Below are 19,626 nucleotides of genomic sequence, written 5' to 3'. Positions count from 1 at the left end.
TACAACGAGGAGCTTTCTTTCCCACTCCAACCTGTCTGTGTCTGGTGTCCATATAACTACTCACTAACAGCGTAGACTGATGAGACATTATTGTAGAAGAAAGCACATGGAAGACTTGGTGAAGGAAAATATATGGGAAGTTAGATTTGGGGAGGAAAGATTGTATTACCAGGGATGTTAGGAATGAAACTGGAAATGATCTGGTGAAACCTATCTATAATGATACAGAAGGTCATATGAAGAAAAGAAAGGGAAGAAATGCAGTCAAAAATACAATTAAAGTTCGTTTTTCGACATAACATCTTGTACATCTCATTGTTGCAATGGGTCCACCTGTATCCTTATTTAAACAATTTTTCCCTTCCCCGCCACAAATTATACCAACATCAAATACAGTGAAAACAGGGTTACCACTGGGGAGGGACATACAAAGCAACAAAGAAATATCTTACAAATATGTTAGAAACAATAGCAAGAAAGAAAAAACATTTGAGTCCTTATCTTGGGGTTCATTTCCCTAACATCCACTTATCTAACTGTTTCTGCTTGTCTCAGGTATATACTACATATTTCAAATAAGGGAAACCATGGGATCTATGTTTCTTTGGGCCTGGCTTATTTCACTTAATATAATTTTTCCAAGTGTTTCCATTTCCTAACTAATGGGGCAATGTACTCATTACCTTGCCCATGTAATTGTAACCCCTCTGTATGGTATTTTCACAATAAAAAAATTTACATTGTAAAGCATAAAAAATTCAATTAATAGCCTCCAATTTTTTAAAAAAAGAGACAGCAGCCAAAAACAGATCTAAAAACAACAACAACAACAAAAATGATAGGTGAAGAAAAAAGTATGGCCCAATGTTGATACCTGTGAATCTTGGTAATAGGGCTCATTATACCAGTGTTTCTATTTTGTGTATGTTTGCACTTCTACAGGACAAAGAGGAAGCCATATGCTATGGCTTTGACATAGTTTGAGTATGTCTCTCAAAAGTTCCTGTGAAGCTTAGTCTCCAGAGTGGGGACATCAGGAGGTGGTGGAAGCCTTATGAAGTTGTGCCAGTAGAAGTTAATTAGGTTGTGGGATCACTACCCTCAGAAGGGATTAATGCTACGATCATAGAGTAAACTAGTTCCTGTAAGAGTACTTGTTATAGCTATGTCACCCAATACAATTAGTCCCTTTAGCACACACACAATTACCTATATTCTGCTTGTATACTATATTGTAATGTAGCAGGTAGGTAGGCTACAGCCTCACCAGAAAGCCCAAATCATGCTCTTGAGCCTCCAGAGTTATGAGTCAAGTAAACCTCTTTACTTGATCAAGTGTCCAGCCTTACACATTTTCTCATAGCAAGGAAAAAATGTAGCATACATACCCATAGTTTCATACGTGAATATATTTGCAATAATTTCATCCTGGAATGCAAATCAAAAATAAATGGAAAGTCGTAGAAAATAGGACTGGAAATTTCTGCAAGTGCCTGAAAAATAATTTAAAATAATGAAAATTTTAATAATAAATTTCTGCAAGGGCCTAACAACTCAAAAAAATCAAACTCTTATCATGTAAATTTTTTCATTGCTTTTGGTATTTGTGCTTAACAAGTTAAATAACCTATAAATAAATTAAGTTACGTATAAACAAATATGTTTGAGAAGGGGGGGGGTAGTCCTGGGTCTTAAATTTAGGGCCTGAGCTCTGTCTGAGCCTCTTTGTGCTAAAGCCTAAAGCTCTACCACTTGAGCCAGAGAGCCACTTCCAGCTTTTTCTGAGTAGATTATTAGAAATGAGTCTTACAAACTTTTCGGTCCTGGTTGGCTTCAAACCCAGATTCTCAGATCTCAGACTCCTGAGGAGCTAGGATTGCAGGTGTGAGCCACCAGCTCCCTGCTCAACTTTCTTTTTTTCTTTTAATTTGCTTGCTATCTTTAAGTAGTTGTACAAAGGAGTTACCATTCAACAAATCAGTATATGAATACAGTGCTTTATTTATTTTTTTTTGTCGGTCATGGAGCTTGAACTCTGGGCCTGGGCACTGTCCCCAAGCTCTTCAGCTCAAAGCAAGTGCTCTACCACTTGAGCCACAGCTCCCACTTCTGGCTTTTTCTGGGTATGTGGCTCTGAGGAATTGAACCCAGGGCCTCATGCTTACTAGGCAAAGCACTCTACCACTGAGCCACTTTCCCAGGCCAACTACAGTGCATTTTGATCAATGTCATCACTTTCATCATTGTCTTCATCCCTACCTAGCCCAACCCCTCCCTCAATTTTCTTACATTTGTAGAATATACATTAAATATTATGACTGCATTTCCTCTCTTCCTCTTTTCATTCATCTACACTAGAGTGAAAGATGTTTAAGTTTTAAGTGATCAATTGATTCAGCAAGTTCATCATTGTAATGAGAAAATTTTCAAATCTTTACTTACAGAGATTTCTACACAGCTACGGTGTCCTACTTTAAAGTCTAAACATGGAAATGAACTTGTTATTCTTACCAGATTTTCATCTCTCAAGAGCAGTCTCTGACTCTCCCTATGAAAGTCAAATGAGTAGTAGAGTCCATCTATGTTGAAAGTGCCTTCTGGAAGTTGACGAGTGTTTTTGTTTACCTTAAAGAAAATATGACTTAGAATTTTAGTTTCTATTAATAAGTGGTATAATTGAAAATATATAGGTATGCACATATAACAAACATTCACAAAGGATGAAGTAGCATTTTATAAAATTTCAATTGCTTACCCTAAATTTCCCCAAGTTTCATAAAGAATTAATGTCAAAGATATAAGGTACTATCAGTGAGAGAATAAATTAATCCCTGGGCTCAGATATTATGAAAAAAATGCTTATAAATTTTGAGGATAAAAATCCAATAGAAACATAATTTTCTTTTAGCAAACTGTGCATTTTCTTCACATATTCAAGAAAAATTATTTGACATCCACTACTATGTCAAACATGGGATAAACCTACATTTAAATATCACCTTTGGGGATAAGCCATACAAGAGAGATTCTGAGCTGGGCTTAAAGTGATGTCTAGATTAAAGGGTTGGAAAGAATGACAGGTTTAAGATGACCAGCAGACAGAAGTGCAGGTTACACAGAGGCTTAAGAAGAATGAGGGCTGCTCACATTCAAACACAGATCCACATTTGTAGGGAAAAGAAAGATGAGTTTAATTTGTCCACAAGGAATTCATGTATTACCTAGGCCTCCAATTATAACTGTGTATTTATTCTTTAAATTCTTCCTTTGTTTTTCAAGAACTCAAACACTATTTTCCAAATGTTTGGCTTACATTCACTAACCTGTACATAAATCACTTCATTTCAAACAATAATTTTCTTTAATTTGAAGAATTTCCTCATAGTGTGCAAAAATAAATTTGCTGGTAAGTGAATAAAGAAATGTAAAGATAGGATTATTTACTACATTGAAATCTCTATAGTGAAAGGTGGAGGCTCAATAGTAGAGCAATTTCCTAGCCTGTGCAAGACTCTAGGAAGGAAAGAAGAGTAGTAGCACTGAGAAAAATAGCTCAGGGACAGCACCAGGCTCTGAGTTCAAGTCCCAGGCACACACATACATAAATACACACACAAACACATACCAAAAACACACCCTTTGTGCTTCAAAGAACACCTATGAGAAAAATAGAAGCTTTGTCATGTGTGATTTAATCATATTTTTCCCATTTTATGCATTGTCTTAAGCACAAAAAAATTTAAGATAAATAAAATACGTAAATAGCCAGTCCATCTATAAAATGATGCCCTGATGACCATCAGAGAAATACAGAGCAAAGCCACAATAAAATACCAGTTTCTTACTCACTTTGGTGACAATAATTCAAACAACAGATAACAAACAAGTGTTGGCAAAATTAGAGAACAAAGGCTGGGAAGGTGGCTCAGTGGTAGAGTGCTTGCCTTGCATGCATGAGGCCCTGGGTTTGATACATCAGCACCACATAAGCAGAAAAAGCTAGAAGTGGTGCTGTGGTTCAAATGGTAGAGCGCTAGCCTTGAGCTGAAGAGCTGAAGGACAGTGCCCATGCCCAGAGTTCATACCCCACGACTGGCAAAATAAAAGTCAGAACAAAATATATAACTTTCTCATCCCTGTGATCAAAATGCAAAATAGTGCCGGTGATTGGAAAACCATCAGTTGTGCCTTGTAAGATTAAGCATAGGACTGTCATATTGAAGTCGGGGATGCTGGATCTGACCTGTGCCATCTTGGCCAAGTTGTAGCTGATAGAGTATTGGGTTTAACTGCCATCTTGTCTTAATAGTGGAGGCAGGGAAGTCCCACCTCCAAGGTGATGGGAGTTCCTGAATTCCTAGAGGCAGGGGCGGGGACTTGGACAATAGGTTACTGGACCTGCCATTCTTGGGTCATGAACTCTCAAGCTCCCTGTGCCCCTGTCCCCTGACCTGACTCAACTCAGGTCTGGACCAGCTCAGGCAAGGTACAACATGCCTCATGTCTCCTGTCTGCTCCTATCCTGTCTCCTGGCTTTCCTCAAGCCAACATGGCATCCTACCTCAGCTCTCCATTGGAGCTGATCTGGGTGGTTGGTATTGTTTTTCTGTTCTTTCTTTCCTCTCCTGCTCTCACGGCTCAGTTTTCTGACAGTGTTAAGTGTATTTGTGGGGCTGCAGGTCTTTGTGACAAAAGTCTTCTTGCATTCACTGGCCTTCTAATAAAGCCTCCCAATTCAACCTCTCAAAATGTGGCTTCTCTGCTTTCTTGCCATATAACAATAAGGGCCAGCAATTCCACTGTTAGTTATATGCCCCTGAGAAATAAAAATATGTGTCTACACAAAAACATGTATAAATAGCAGCATGGTTCATAATAGTTAAGAAGTAAACATACCCCAAATATCTACTAGCTGCTAAAAGGATTAAGGTGTAACATATCCAAGTCTTTCCATTTCCTTGCAAATGGGACATTTATTTGAATTAGGGAATGGTGAGACAAAGAACTAATACAACAGCAATATACACAAGACAATATGTTGGAAATGATCTGTACAACTTCAGAGTATGGAGGGTGGTAGGGTAGGGAAAGTGGGAGAAAAATGAGGGAAGGGGTCACAGTTTGACAAGAAATGTACTTATGACCTTACTTATGTAATTGTAACCCTTCTGTACATTACTTTGACAATTTAAAAAAATAAAAGAATACAAATTTTTTAAAAGTATGGCATATCCATATAATAATGTATTATAATGAAATAGTAATTGCTACTGCAACATAGATGAACCCTGGCAACCTTATAGTAAGCGAAAGAAAACCCAAGTACCAGTAACTCATACTTAAAATCCTAATTACTCAGATGTCTGTGATCTGGGGATCAAGATTCAAAGCAAACCTAGGCAAACAAATTGAGAGACTGTTTTTGTTTTTTTTGGGGGGGTGGGGGTGGGGATGGGGGCATTAAACTCTGGACCTGGGCACTGTCCCTTAGCTCTTCTGCTCAAGGTGAATGGTCTATTACCACTTGAGCCACAGTGCCATTTCCGGTTTTCTGGTGGTTAATTGGAGGTAAGAGTTGCACAGACTCTCCTGCATGGCTGGCTTTGAACCGCAATCCTCATATCTCAGCCTCCTGAGTAAGTAGGATTACACGTGTGAGCCACCAGCACCCGGTTTACAAACTGAGAGACTCTTATCTCCAACTAACTAGCAGAAAGATGGAACTGAAGCTATGACTCAAGTGGTAGAGTGCAACCTTGAGCAAAAAACAGGCCAAAGCTCAAGGGCCTAAGTTCAAGCCCTAGTACTGGAGAGAGGTATATGTGGGGAGGGGGTAGGAAAGGAAGGAAAGGAGGAAGGGAGGGAGGGAAGAAGAGATGATTGGTTCATGTATTCCTTTACATGAAGCATAAAAACTTACCTTATATACTTCTCTCATAGCTTCTAGAAGAGTTTTAATATTATGGTAATTTTCAGGCAAAAAGAACTGCTGAAAGACTGCTGTTTTAAGCATCTGGACCAGCGTGTTCAGAGAAGATGCTTGCAAGGATGACCAACATTTTTCTGAGGGTATAAAGGCAACCGTGTTAAGTAGAGCCCCCCCTTCACTGTCTGAGTCTTCTATGTCAGATATAGGTATATTTTCCATTTCCAGTGGCATAACCCATAAACTATCTTTTCTAAGTAGATATTATTCACAGAAGGGGGTAAGGTTTTCCCTGATTGAATAACATAAGATTGAAAAACTCAAATTCAGGATTTGAAGAAATTTGTTAATGGATCATATTTATGGTTAATTAATAGACTTTATGATTTTCAACCTGATGATTTTTACAGAGGATCTACAAAAGCTGAAAACATATGTGTGAATACATAAAGAATGTCATCAAGGGCTGGAAAGGTGGCTCAGTGGTAAAGCACTTGCCTTGCATGCCTGAGGCCCTGGGTTCAATTAGCATCACATAAGCAGAAAAAAAAAAAGCTGGAAGTGGCGCTGTGGCTCAAGTGGTAGAGTGCTAGCCTTTAGCTAAAGAGCTGAGGGACAACACGCAGGCCCAGAGTTCAGGCCCCACAACCGGACCCCCCCCCCAGAAAAAAAGAATGTCATCAAGGTTCTTTTCAGTCTGTGAAAAATTATACATTATGTTCTCAGATTTTATGAACAACTGTCACACATGGACACATACACTGAAAATGATTACTGTATTTTCATATTTCTGAGATTATGATCACAATTTTGATACATTTAAAGGTGACTTCTCAGAAAACAGTCCTAAAATGACAGAGTAAATTTCCAAGCTACCAAATTAAAACAGCACTAATGAGATTATATAAAGCCAACAAATTTAGCAAAGTAGGAATTTCCTAAATGGACTCCAGCACATCTGGGACATTACCACATGACAAAGTTGGGATTGTGAATTCATGAGAATCAAACAGATCAGATCATAAATAGGTAGGGACAACTGAGCAGCCCTTTAGGAAAAATAAAATTAAAGATAATTTTAATAAATTTTACTTAATAAAATAAAAAGGAAAATTTCATGTTTAACATAAACGTTAAATAGTAAAAATAATAGGAGGAAAGAACAAAAACAATCTGGATACAGCCAGAAGACATTATGGAAAGTGAAACGAATGGGACACAAAAAAAGACATATAGCATGTTCTCATTGATACATGGAGATAAAATACTGATCTTCTAGAAGCAGAGAAGACAATTGTGGTTAGCAGAGTCTGGGAAGTGTGTGTTGAAGCAGTGCAGAGATGGGAATGAGACAGGATGGCTAACCAAGAGAGCCATACAGTTGAGAAGAATAACTTCCCATGTTTCTTTAAGCTGTGTAGGGTAACTCTAGTTACACAGCCATTTCAAAATAATTAGAACAGATGAGTTTTGAATATTTTTATCATAAAGAAATGACAAATATCTGAGGTGATCATTTTGATCCAGAATGGCAATGATCTAGAATTGAAGTTTTACTGATGAAGTTTAAATTGATATTTCCTCTTTCAGGGCTGCCCTGTTGCCCAAGTCAAGAGCTACAAGGCACATAGATGATCATGTGAATGGGGATCACTAAATTCATGGGCTCTGTCCTTTGTGAAAGGTCAGTCTCCCAAAATAAATACACCTTCACTTGGATCTTGTAATTTTGCTTCCTAAAATTTTTCCTGTATTTTATACATGTACAAAAATGCTTATTAACATTGTTATGATTACAAGAGTAGATACAACAATCTATAGATGGCACTTCCTCATAACAAAGAACTCTTCAGTCATTGTTAGAGTTTGTATATGCTTTGTCCCACAAGAGCTCATGTGTTGGACACTTCTTCCCTCTTATGGCAATGTTAAGGTGATAGGACTTTTAAGCAGTAGGGCCTAGTGGGAGATCATTGGGGACTCTACCCTTGGAAGATATGAAAGTAGTTATCCTGCAGTCCTTGCTAGTTCTTATAAGAGGGTTGTTATAAAAGTTTGCTGTAGCCAGGCGCCGGTGGCTCACGCCTGTAATCCTAGCTGCTCAGAAGGCTGAGATCTGAGGATCGCAGTTCAAAGCCAGACCAGGCACGAAAGTCCATGAGACTCCTATCTCCAATAAACCACTAGAAAACCAGAAGTGGTGCTGTGGCTCAAGCAGTAGAGCAGTCGCCTTGAGCTGAAGAGCGCAGGGACAGCGCCCAAGCCCAGAGTTCAAGGCCCATGACCAACAAAAAAAACAAAACAAAACAAAACAAAAAAAAGTTTGTTGTGTTCTCTGGCTTTTTGTATCAAGATCTGATCATTTGCTCCCACACATATCCCTGCCATTGTCACCTGCTGTAATGTGAAACAGCAATGTCAGTTTCATGCCCTTGAACCTTCAAAATAATGATTTAAATAAACCTCTTTCTTTATAAGTATTCCACCTCAGGTATTTTGTAATGGAGATGAAAAGACAACAAATCTAGCCAATAAAGATTGAGACAGATTGGGTCCTGGAATGGATTATAAACCTTGTGGCATACATCAAGTTGTAATAAATAAGTTTCCAGAGAAAAATAGGAATGGTTTCCTACTATGAAAATAACAAAAGAATATTGTGTATATATTCATATACATAAAATATCCGGTTCATATAAGATATTTGCATCTGTAACCAAGAAAAAACTGTAACTAGGAGAAAACTGGGTGACTTATATTTCATTCTACATAATCCTTTGTACCTTTTAAGTATTAGGTCTTCGACATTAGGTTAAACTTGAAAAAAATCATCACATAAAATTGAATAAACTAAACAGTAATAAAAATTAACATTTGCATCACTTCGGGTCAAATATTTAAAGTTTAAAAACAACTTAAAGTTGTAAAATACAGATTTCTTCTCATTGGATGCTTGACAGTTAACAACTTGTGATGTCAAATTACATCTAAATCTAAGACCTGCACTTGTTTGTATGATAAACATAATGATTCTAATTGCTTTAGATTAACTTTTGCAAAAATTCACAATCCCTGTACTCAAATATGTGTCCAAAATTTGGTACAATTTTTACTTCAATTTTTCTCAATTGAGTTTGTAGACTAAGTGACATAAAACTTACTCAGGACTTGCAGAGATTTTCGACTCATTTTACAAATGGCTTCTGCAAATGGAATCAAGAGGCTCTGCGAGTTCATGGTATCACTCATCAAAGGACATTCAGAAAGTAGGAGGAAAACCAACAAAGCTTCTTGGTGTGGAGAATGACTTGGGAGAGCTTTGAGCAATCTTTCTGCCAGACAAGTTCTTATCTGTGATCAAAACAGGATCAAGGACAAGGGCCCAGGTTATGTGAAATATTACATATTTTAACAAGGTAATTATGAGATCAGAAGTTTCATTCTGGGGGTGGATCCAATGGAATAACCATTGAGTCTTCTAAAGCCACTACTGAAACCCCATCATTCCTGAGAATAGTAGTGTTTGTGAGATGCTACCCCATCTTATATTGAGGTCCATGAAAGAACTAGAGTGAAGCCAAATGTTCACGGACATACAGAGTGAATTGAAATACTCAAAACTAATATAAAATGTTGCAAAACCAACATTGTAGGCTAAGGACATTGCAACGTACCTATAGTCACACATGCTCAGGAGGCTCAGAAGGAGTATACCTTGAACCATTAGTTCAACCTAATGAGATCCTGTCTCAAATAGAAAAACAAAGGCTCACACCTCTAATTTTAGCTTCTCAGGAAGCTGAGATGTAAGGATCACCGTTTGAAGCCAGGCAGGAAAGGCTGTGAAACTCTTATCTCCAATTATCTCCAATTAACCAGCAGAAAACTGGAAGTGGGGCTGTGGCTCCAAGTGGTAAAGTGCTAACCTTGAGCCAAACAGCTCAGGGATGGCAACCAGGCCCTGAGATAAATAAAGGAAGAAAAGGAAATGCAAATAGGGCACCTGTGACTCACACCTGTAATCCTGCCTACTCAGGAGGCTCACATCTGAGGATCATGGTTCAAAGACAGCCCAAGCAGAAAAGTCTGTGAGACTCTTATCTCCAATAAAGTCTCAGAAAAATAACTTCCAAAAAATAACTATAGCTAAAAGGGTTGGGAGTATGGCTCAAGTGGTAGAGGACCTGAATAGTAAGCACAAACCCTGAGTTCAAACCCCAATACTAAAAAAATAAGAGAAAGGAAAGGGGAAGGAAGCAACAATTTTCCCAGTGCTCAGAGAGCTTCACTGCCAGGAAGGAAGCCAGTCACTCAGACCATTCACATCACCAATGTCATAATATTAATAGGTAGGGTCTTTTATGAATGATTAGGTAATAAGGACAGAAACTTTGTGAGAAGGATTAGTGCCTTATAAATGAGATCCAAGAGGTCAGGTCCAGTGGTGCACACCTATAATCCCAGCTACTTAGGAGGTATAGATAGGAGGATAGTGATTTGGATTCAAGTTGGAGGAAAAAGTAGTGAGACTATATGGGAAAATTAAAGCAAAAAGGGCTATAGGTATGGCTGAAATGGTAGACTAACTGCCTTCCAAGCAAGAAACCCTGTTCTGCCAATAATAATAATAATAACAATATCCAAGACAGACCTTTATTCTCTTTTGCTATGAAAGTGTCCAACAAATAGATGACTACAATAGATGTAGTCATCTATTAATCAGAAAGTAGGCCCATATCAGATCAAATCTGCCTATATCTTGGACTTTCTCACCTTCCAGAAAAGTGGAAGACAATTTTCATTTTTTATAAACCATCCAGACTATGATATTCTGTTACAGTAGTCTTATCTGACATCCTGATTATCTATCTACTGTTAACTCACATCTCTTTAGTTCCCATGTACTCAAACCTAAATTGTGACCAACCTAAAATCTATTCAAACTATGGAACTTGAAAACATTAACTAAAAATGTGACCGAAGAGAGGGGATGGGGTTGGAAGCATGGTTCAGGTGGTAGAGGGCCATTCAATGAATGAAAGTATCTGATAACTGAGTTCAAGCCCTGGTCTCAGACAAGAGAGACAGGGAGAGAGAGATGGTGGAGAGACAGAGACAGAGACAGGGAGAAAGATGAATCAGTAGCAGAGATTCATCTCAAACATTTGTGACTGATCTCAAAATAGATAGTGGGTCTTTCAATATCCCTGCCCAGGACAAACATCCTGCTTTCCAACAAGGCCACACTAAAGCTACCAGCACAACTATGTTTATTGCAGCATTATTTACCATAGCTAAGATATGGAACCAACCCAGATGCCCCTCAGTAGATGAATGGATCAAGAAGATGTGGTATATATACACAATGGAATTCTATGCCTCCATCAGAAAGAATGACATTGCCCCATTTGTTAGGAAATGGAAAGGCTTGGAAAAAATTATATTAAGTGAAGTAAGCCAGGCCCAAAGAAACATAGGTCCCATGGTTTCCCTTATTTGCAATATCTAGTATAGGTATGAGTCAAGCGGAAAAAGTCAGAGAATGTGATGTTAGGAAAACGAACCCTCAAATATGTATTTTAATGTTTTTGTTTCTTTTCATGCATGTGTTTCTAATGCATTTATAATATTATTTCTTTGTTGCTTTGTATGTCCCTCCCCCACAGTGTAACTCCCGCTTTCACTATATTTGATGTCAGTATAACATGTGGAGGAGACGGGGACAAACAAGTCGTTTAAGGATTCAGGTGGACCTGTTGCAACAATGAGAAGTACAAAATGTCATGTCAAAACCAGCTGTACAATGTCGGTGGGGGGGGGGGTATGATTGGGTGGGGGGGAGGGGGGAGGGTGGGAAGGGAGGTGAAGGGTAAACAAAGGAGGAGGCTGCAATGCTTGGTAAGAAATGTATGCATTTTCCTGCCCATGTAATTGTAACCCCTCTGTACAGTATGTTCTCAAATAAAATAAAATAAAATTTAAAAAAAAAAAAAAAAACATCCTGCTTTCCAATGCATTTACTGTTCATTTTACTAGGGAATATTTACCTTCCATGCTCTGTTTTTCTCATACTAGAAATTAAAACATTCTATCCATTGAACATCTAATGAGTTAACAAGAAAACAAATGTCAACAACTAATATAGTGTCCCGATATAGAATAACCTCATAATAAACAATACCACTATGCTTTAACCCCAATCATAGACCCATCTCCCAGCTTCCAGCTAAACTAACCTGCAATTGCAGATGTTCCTGTAAAAAATTCTGTTGTTATATTTATAAGCAAGATAAATATTGGTTATTACCATGGAAGAAATCCATTCAATTTGTGTTAACTTCTTGAAGGTATTTCTTGCCCTTTCTAAGGCCACATCAATGGAAGTGGTTCCTCCAATTACTCTATGAATACAAGAAATGTAAATAAATAAATAAGTAAATAAATGTGAATTTGAGTAGATGAAAAAGATATTTCTAATTCCCACGCCATTATTTTTTTGTTATCATAACACACGTAAGAAAGAAATTTTTGTCATAAAACATGCCTCTTTTTTTTCAAAATAAGTTAACCTGGCATCAAAAAATATACATAAACTTATTATTTTGATTGTTAAGAAAAATATTGTAGATAAAACCAAACATTGGTGGTTCACAGGAAGACACCATCACACAAATATTTCTTGATAATGCATTATTTGAAAAAAAACAATTGTTAAAGCTTGTTGAGTGCTAGGTCGCGATATACCACAGATCACACTGGTTTATAAGGCACTAGCTTGGGCAGTCTTTATGGGAGAGGGCTATAGATTTAATGACCACAGGGCCAATTAACAAATACTCCCAGTAGTTCAAAACAGTAAGGAAAAGGGGGTTATTTTGGTTGTTGTTGTTGCTGGTTGTGGTGGTGGTACTAGAGCTGAAGCCTGATCTCAGGGCCTGGGCACTGTCCCTGAGCTGGCTTACATAAGGCTAGCACTTTACCACTTGAGCTACACCTCCACTTCATGCTTTTTGGTAGTTTAATTTGAGATAAGAGTCCATGGACTTTCCTGCCTAGGCTAGCTTTGAACTGATATCCTCAAATTTCAGCCACCTGAGAAGCTAGGACTACAGGCATGAGCCATTGGGGCTCAACAAGGAAAAAGAGTTTGAGGTGAGAGGTTCAAAGACTCTTAGTGCTCAAACTGCCTGCTGGCATTTTCTGTTGAAATTAATGAATCATTCAAGTTTCTATAATGAACACTTGAAGTGTTCATTAGGAAAATCACTATTAGATCATTAGCTCCCTGCTAATGAAAACAGTGGCATTTGATATAAATAGAAATGGTGATATGTACAAGTAGTAGCTTAAATTTTCAGTTTCCAAGCTGCCAGAAGAGAATATAACATGTGTACCACCATCTTCTGAAAGAATGAGCCAACCTGAAGCCAAGCTATCAAGGGAGGGTCAGACCTGGCCAGAGGAAGGGAAAGCAGGGGCTACAAACAGTTCAGCAGAGCAGCAGTATCTAGGAAAGGCAAAGGGCAGCTAGTCATCACATTCTTCACTCAGACACTCACGGGCCATACTGGAGAACTTAAAGGAAGAGGGAAAATAAAAGCAAGAAAGGAATTGATTAATCTAGGAAAATCAGATTATTAAACCAAATAAAAGAAAATTTAATTTTCCTCTATAACAAGTTAAACACAAGATCTCTTTTCCTTATTGATCCTATATAGTAGGAAATGTAAAGAAAACTCTTGGTTTCTAAGTACTAAAGCCATGTTGAATTTAATTGTTCAGTTGTAGCTACAAAGAAGCATCATTCTCTCCAATCAGACAATACAGGAAAACAGTAGATGAGGTTATTCTCTCCAATCAGACAATACAGGAAAACAGTAGATGAGGTTAATTAGGAATTACAACCTGTGGTGGGCTATTCAGAGATCACTTTATAAAATTGAAGAATGCTAAAGCATTCTACAGAGTTCTCTATGTTGAACTCTTTAGACACTGACAACAAAATTCATGTACTAGCTAGGCACCGATGACTCTCACTTACAATCCTAGCCACTCAGGAGGCTGAGATCTAAAAGTCAACATTCAGTGTAAGCCTGGGCAGACAAATCAGAGACTCTTTAACTCCAATTAACCAGCAAAATGCCCTAACTGGAGCTGTGACTCAAGTGGTAGAGCACCAGCATTGAGTTAAAATAAAACAAGCAAAAGCACCCAGGCCCTGAGTTCAAATTCTAGTACTAGCTCATGCACATGGACACATGGATATGCACACACAAATTCATGTTAGACAAATTGACTCTAATTGTTTCACTTTACGTGTTTCCCAGAATTGTACTCATAAAATGACATGTTCAACTGAAACCTCTATTTACGACTACTTATAGAGAATGAAAGATACTACTGAGGGTTTTAGATTTATTTATATATTTGAATATTTTAGATAAGGTCTCACTATGTAGCCCTGGCTGGCCTCAAGTTTACATTCTTCCTGCCTCATCCTCTCAAGTACTAGAGTTACAGATGATTGCTACTATGCTTGATGTCCCAATGTTTTGTTTTGTTATTGTGAAAATACCATGCAGAAGGATTACAATTATATGGGCAAGATAATAAGTATACTCCTTATCAAGCATTGTTGCCTCCTCCTTTGTTTTCCCTTCCCATCCCCTCCCATCTCCCCCTCATCCCTCCTACCCCTCCCCAGCCAAAGATGTAAAGCTCATTTTTCAACATAACAATTTGTACATGTAATTGTTGCAATGGGTACACCTGTATCCCTATTTAAGTTTTTTTCCCCTTCCCCTCCACAAATTATATGTCCCAATGTTTTAAATGAAGGTATATCTCATACAAGTATTACCTTTTCTTCAAAAAACTTCCAGTCAGACAAGCAGGAGATGAAAATATCACTGTAATTTCTCTGTGAAAGGAATAGCAAGTGTTATATAACAATGTAATGTAAAGCATACTTCATTTAACTTGTGTCTCAGTGAACAATTCATGTCATGGGATCATTATTGAGACTCAATTCTAATTATTGCCAAATCTCACCACAACTCTTAACACTAGATTGGATCAAATCATCTAGATTTGAATAAAACTCACCATTCTCAAGACCAAATCTGCAGATCTCCACAGCATAAACTGTGGACATATGATTTACAAGAGGTTTTGTGAGCTTCATATTTTCCTCCATTTATTCCTGCATCTCTCTCACCTATGAGATACCAACAATAGTGTATACTCTTGAATATCTCTTGTTTATATTAAATAAAAGTTGAATGCCTCAGGAAACCATTATCAATTCAAACTAAAACTACGGTAGAAAAAAAATCATGATCAAAGTGGAAATGCTTTCACAAGCCAATCCCTTTCCCTTATGGTTAGGATGAAGTGACCAGCACCTCAGAAATGAAGCACTGATAACTTATCAGAGAGTCACCTTTTAGCCAAGTCATGTTCATCACTTCCTCTTGTCACCGCTATCCATTTTTTCTCCAGAGATGGTTTAATCTGGCTTATTTCTGGCAGTGTTTTCTTAGAAACACCTCTGGATCTAGCATTCTGCAAGGAAAAATAAAACAAGATGATATGAAAGGCACATATATGCTAACTGATCATAAATAAAGCATCTGGCACGGGTAATACACTTGTCTTGCTCTTTCAGGCAGGCTTTTGGTTGGTTGACCTCTGACATCAAACTAGCCTAGCTCTTCCACTTCCTGTTTTTCCTTCCTTCTCTCCCTCCCTCCCTGTCACCCACCCTCCCTCTTTCCCTCCTTTCCTTCCTTCCTTCCTTCCCTCTTTTTCCCCTCCCTCCTTTCTTTCTGGCCTCCAACTTCTATGCTCTGAAATCTAGAGGAAACCATTTTTCTGAGGAATATAAGCTGCCCCACATACCTTCTGGATTGTCACAAAGTCAGCATACATCCCAGCAAAAATGTGTTTGATCTGAGTATTCTCAAGGTCTGAAAAAAGTCAGAAATTATACCAAGAATTATAAGGAAAGAGTTACTCTGATGTACAACAAACCCAAAAGTATTCATTTATTGGCTATTTATACTCCCCTCAAGTTTGAATAGAAACAGCACAAAAGATTAAATGTCATACAGGCATTCCATTAAAATTTTAGGAGGCTCACACCTATAATCCTAACTGCTCAGAAGGCTGAGATCTGAAAATTATGGTTCAAAACCAGACTGGGAAGGAAAGTCCATGGGACTTTTATCTCCAATTAACTATCAAAAAAGATGGAAGTATACCTGTGGCTCAGGTGGCAGAGTGCTAGCCTTAAGCACAAAAGTTCAGGGACACTGTCCAGGCCTGAGTTCAAGGTCCAGGAAAGGCAAAAATAAGTAAATAAATGAATAAATAAATAAGTTTTCTTGCCTAATTAATCTAAGCAGATATGCCTTAGAAGAGTTTTGCTTAAATATATGCAAGTGATGCTTACTAAGATACAGTCTTCATAGATTCTGATTCAGAGCCAGTCTGGGCAGACAAATCTGATACTTTTATCTCCAGTTTACTAGGAAAAAGCTAGAAGTAAAGTTATTGTTCAAATCGTAAAGTGCTAGCCTTGAATGAAAAGTCAAACAAGAGCACAAGACCCTAAAAGTTCAAGCCCCAGTATTCACACACACATACACACACACACACACAGAGACACACACACACACACACACACACACACACACACACACACACAATTACTTAAGTAATCAACTTGGGCTTTCTTTTATATTACTTTAATCTTTAGAAATGATTAGCAATCAATCCACGCTGCATTAAAAATGTACAACTTTACAATAAAAGTTCAAGAAGAATCATAGGGACATGGGTTCCTTTAAAGAGAAGCTGAGGAATAGTTCTCCTTTGGTAATATCTACAAAAACAAAATCATGAAGAAGGGAGCCCAGGCATACCATTCGCAGAAATCAGGCAGGTCATGTCACAAGTATCTCTTGGAGCCTCTGATTGAGTTGGGTTGCTTGAGTGATTTGGTCCACGACCAAAAGATACTACCTGACCAGTAGTGTAGACATAGGCAAGGGTGTGGTAACTGTGGGAGAGAACACACTTTATTGAAGATCCAGGTACTCACTGCTCCAGGAAAGACAAAGTGACAGACTTATCTTTACTAACAGCCCAGAGTGCTTATCAGGGTCCATGGACACAGGGTACCAGTGATGTGGCTAAGCAAGTGCTGAATAGTAACACATTAGCATTATGAAAAAGAGACTATCAATGATGAGTTTTTACCATGAATTCTATCAGGAGTTTTAAATGCAAATGCAAGCCAGACACCAGTGGCTCCCATCTGTAATCTAGTATTCAGAAGGCTAAGATTTAAGGATCACAATGTGAAGCCAGCCTGGGCAGGAAAATCCATAGGATTCTTATCTCCACTTAACCACCAAAAACCAGAAGTAGTAGTGCCAGGCTTGGGCAAAAAAGCTAAGGGACAGTACCTAGGCACTGACCCAGTACTGGCATAAAAAAGGAAAATAGATTGAGTTGGATACTTAAATGCTCCAAAAACCCTCATAATTAAGTTATACAAAAGTGTTGATATGTATTCAAATATTCATCATGTTCTATATACACAAAATTCATTTTATCTTATCAACTCAAGCAAGCAAATTTTATTTTGGTCACCAATCTAACCACACTCCCAGTCCTGATTATACACAGTATATATCTAAGAATTTCTCATTCAGTAAATTGAATTGCAAAGATCAAGATCATAAAAAAAAAATTAAAAGCAAATTTAAAGTATATTCAAGGGAAGTAAATTTCCAGGATTGGGGGTGCTCTATATAAAGAGCAGCCATGTATTTTAGGGTTTGGTGGTTTGATTAAATTCCAGGTGAGTACTTTATCAATAAGGATTTAAAGAAAGTAAAAAAAAAAAAAAAAAAAGCTGTTACCTTCCACAATCTATCTGAGAAACACGGCCATCCAGTCTTTCTACAAGCTTTGGTCCTCTCACCTGGGCAGAGGACTCATATCCCAGCTGTCCAAAGCTATTGTCTCCAAAGGTGAACACTTTCTCATCCTGTTCACAATGAGGGAGTCGGGTTAAATTTATGCTAAAAACAGTAACTCAGACTAGGAGATATCTATATCTATTTATAGCTATATCTATCTATCGGTAGATAGATATATCTATCTATTTATATCTATCTCTATCGATAGATATATCTATCGATAGATATATAGATAGAGAGAGAGAGAGATGATGGTGTGATCACTGGCACTAGAAAAAAGTATCTGATAGCTAACAAATTAAATATATCATAAGAGAGTTAATAGGAAAGCAACATGTGAAACATCAGCCCCATAGAAATAAATTTGAAGTCTTTATTACTTCTTACAGTAAATGCAGTATTAACATATTAAATGTCCTGAAGCTTTGACATTTCCATTAAAAACCAGGCCCTTGGTAGTGTCACAGCAGCATCAGGGCTGTTAATGTGATAATATGCTACATTCTTGGGGCTGGGAAAATGGCTCAGTGGTAGAGCGCTTGCCTTGCATGCAAGAGGCCCTGAGTTCGATTCCTCAGCACCACATAAGCAAAAAGAAAAAGCTGGAAGTGGTGCTGTGGCTCAAGTGGTAGAGCGTTAGCCTTGAGCTGAAGAGCTGAGGGACAGTGCCCAAGCCCAGAGTTCAGGCCCCACGACTGAAGCCCCCCCAAAAAAAATATGCTACATTCTTTTTTTTCTTTTCTTTCTTTCTTCTTCTTTTTTGTGTGCTCGTATTGGGAGTTGAACTCAGTGCCTCAATCTCTCACTTTTTTTTTTACTCAATGTTGGTACTCTACCACTTGAACCAAGTCTTTACTTTGGGCATTTTGGTGGTTAATTGTAGATAAGCATCTATGGACATTTCTTCTGAGGCGAGATTTGAATGAAGAACCTCAGCTCTCAGTCTCCTGAATAGCTAGAATTAAAGGCATAAGCCACGAGTGTCTTGCTATGCTGCACTCGAAAACTGCTAAAGAAGTTGATCTGGGCCTTCACTACACACACATAAGGCTAATTATATGAGGTAAGACAAGTTAGTAATGCATTCACAGAGTACACATGTATCAAAAACCATGCTGTGCCCCCACATGCATATGAATTTTGCTAATTATATCCCAATAAAGACAAGGAGAAAAAGAATTTGATACTAAACAAGTGTATGTTGAATGAATTGATGGACATATTTATTGGTTCAAGAGTAGCCCTACAATTTAAGTATACTATTTAACCTTGGTATTTAAATTGCTTTATTTATTAGAGTATATTTTCTGAAAATATTCTCTTCAAAAGATGGTTCTATAATTTAAAACAACTCTATTTTTTGTCAACTAAACCATAGTTCAAAGAATTTATGGTTTCCTAATTTAAGACATGACTTTAAGACAGGAAAAATCATTTGGTGGTCTGGTAGTTGAGCACTTGCCTGGCATGCATGAGGTCGTGGGTTTGATTCCCAACAAAAAACCAATCAATAAGTAAACATATTTAAAAATCATTTAGGTTATACAATTTTTTTTGGAGGTTGGGGAATCAAATCTACCATCTATGCTGTTCATCCTTGGTTCATGTCCATAATCTTAGCTACTTGGGAAGCTGAGATTTGTAGGATTGAGGTTTGGGAATAGCTTGAAACAAAAAATTCACTGTACTTCATTCTCCAAACTAGACAGC

The 19,626-nt window shown here is 37.8% G+C and overlaps 1 protein-coding gene and 1 non-coding gene across 2 annotated transcripts in view; one reads left to right on the top strand and one right to left on the bottom strand.

Annotated features, from left to right (window-relative positions):
* LOC122097821 (probable E3 ubiquitin-protein ligase HERC6) overlaps positions 1-19,626 on the bottom strand; it is a 54,165-nt gene that overhangs the window by 16,338 nt on the left and 18,201 nt on the right. The window contains exons 6-15 of the mRNA XM_042668405.1: positions 17,857-17,984; positions 16,852-16,988; positions 15,827-15,894; positions 15,369-15,490; positions 14,787-14,846; positions 12,234-12,327; positions 9,088-9,277; positions 5,921-6,063; positions 2,512-2,625; positions 1,389-1,493 (exon numbers count right to left, since the gene is read on the bottom strand). Coding sequence (XP_042524339.1) covers positions 1,389-1,493; positions 2,512-2,625; positions 5,921-6,063; positions 9,088-9,277; positions 12,234-12,327; positions 14,787-14,846; positions 15,369-15,490; positions 15,827-15,894; positions 16,852-16,988; positions 17,857-17,984 — 1,161 coding nt within the window. The remainder of the gene's footprint in view (positions 1-1,388; positions 1,494-2,511; positions 2,626-5,920; positions 6,064-9,087; positions 9,278-12,233; positions 12,328-14,786; positions 14,847-15,368; positions 15,491-15,826; positions 15,895-16,851; positions 16,989-17,856; positions 17,985-19,626) is intronic.
* On the top strand, positions 18,427-18,507 carry Trnaa-ugc. The gene has a single exon. It is a non-coding gene; the product is annotated as a tRNA-Ala (tRNA).

Source organism: Dipodomys spectabilis, unplaced genomic scaffold (genome assembly GCF_019054845.1).
Source record: "Dipodomys spectabilis isolate Male_0828 unplaced genomic scaffold, ASM1905484v1 ptg000436l, whole genome shotgun sequence".
NCBI classification, from domain to species: domain Eukaryota; kingdom Metazoa; phylum Chordata; class Mammalia; order Rodentia; family Heteromyidae; genus Dipodomys; species Dipodomys spectabilis.
Note: the sequence above shows the minus strand (reverse complement) of the source record. Positions and strands in the feature narration are given on the sequence as shown.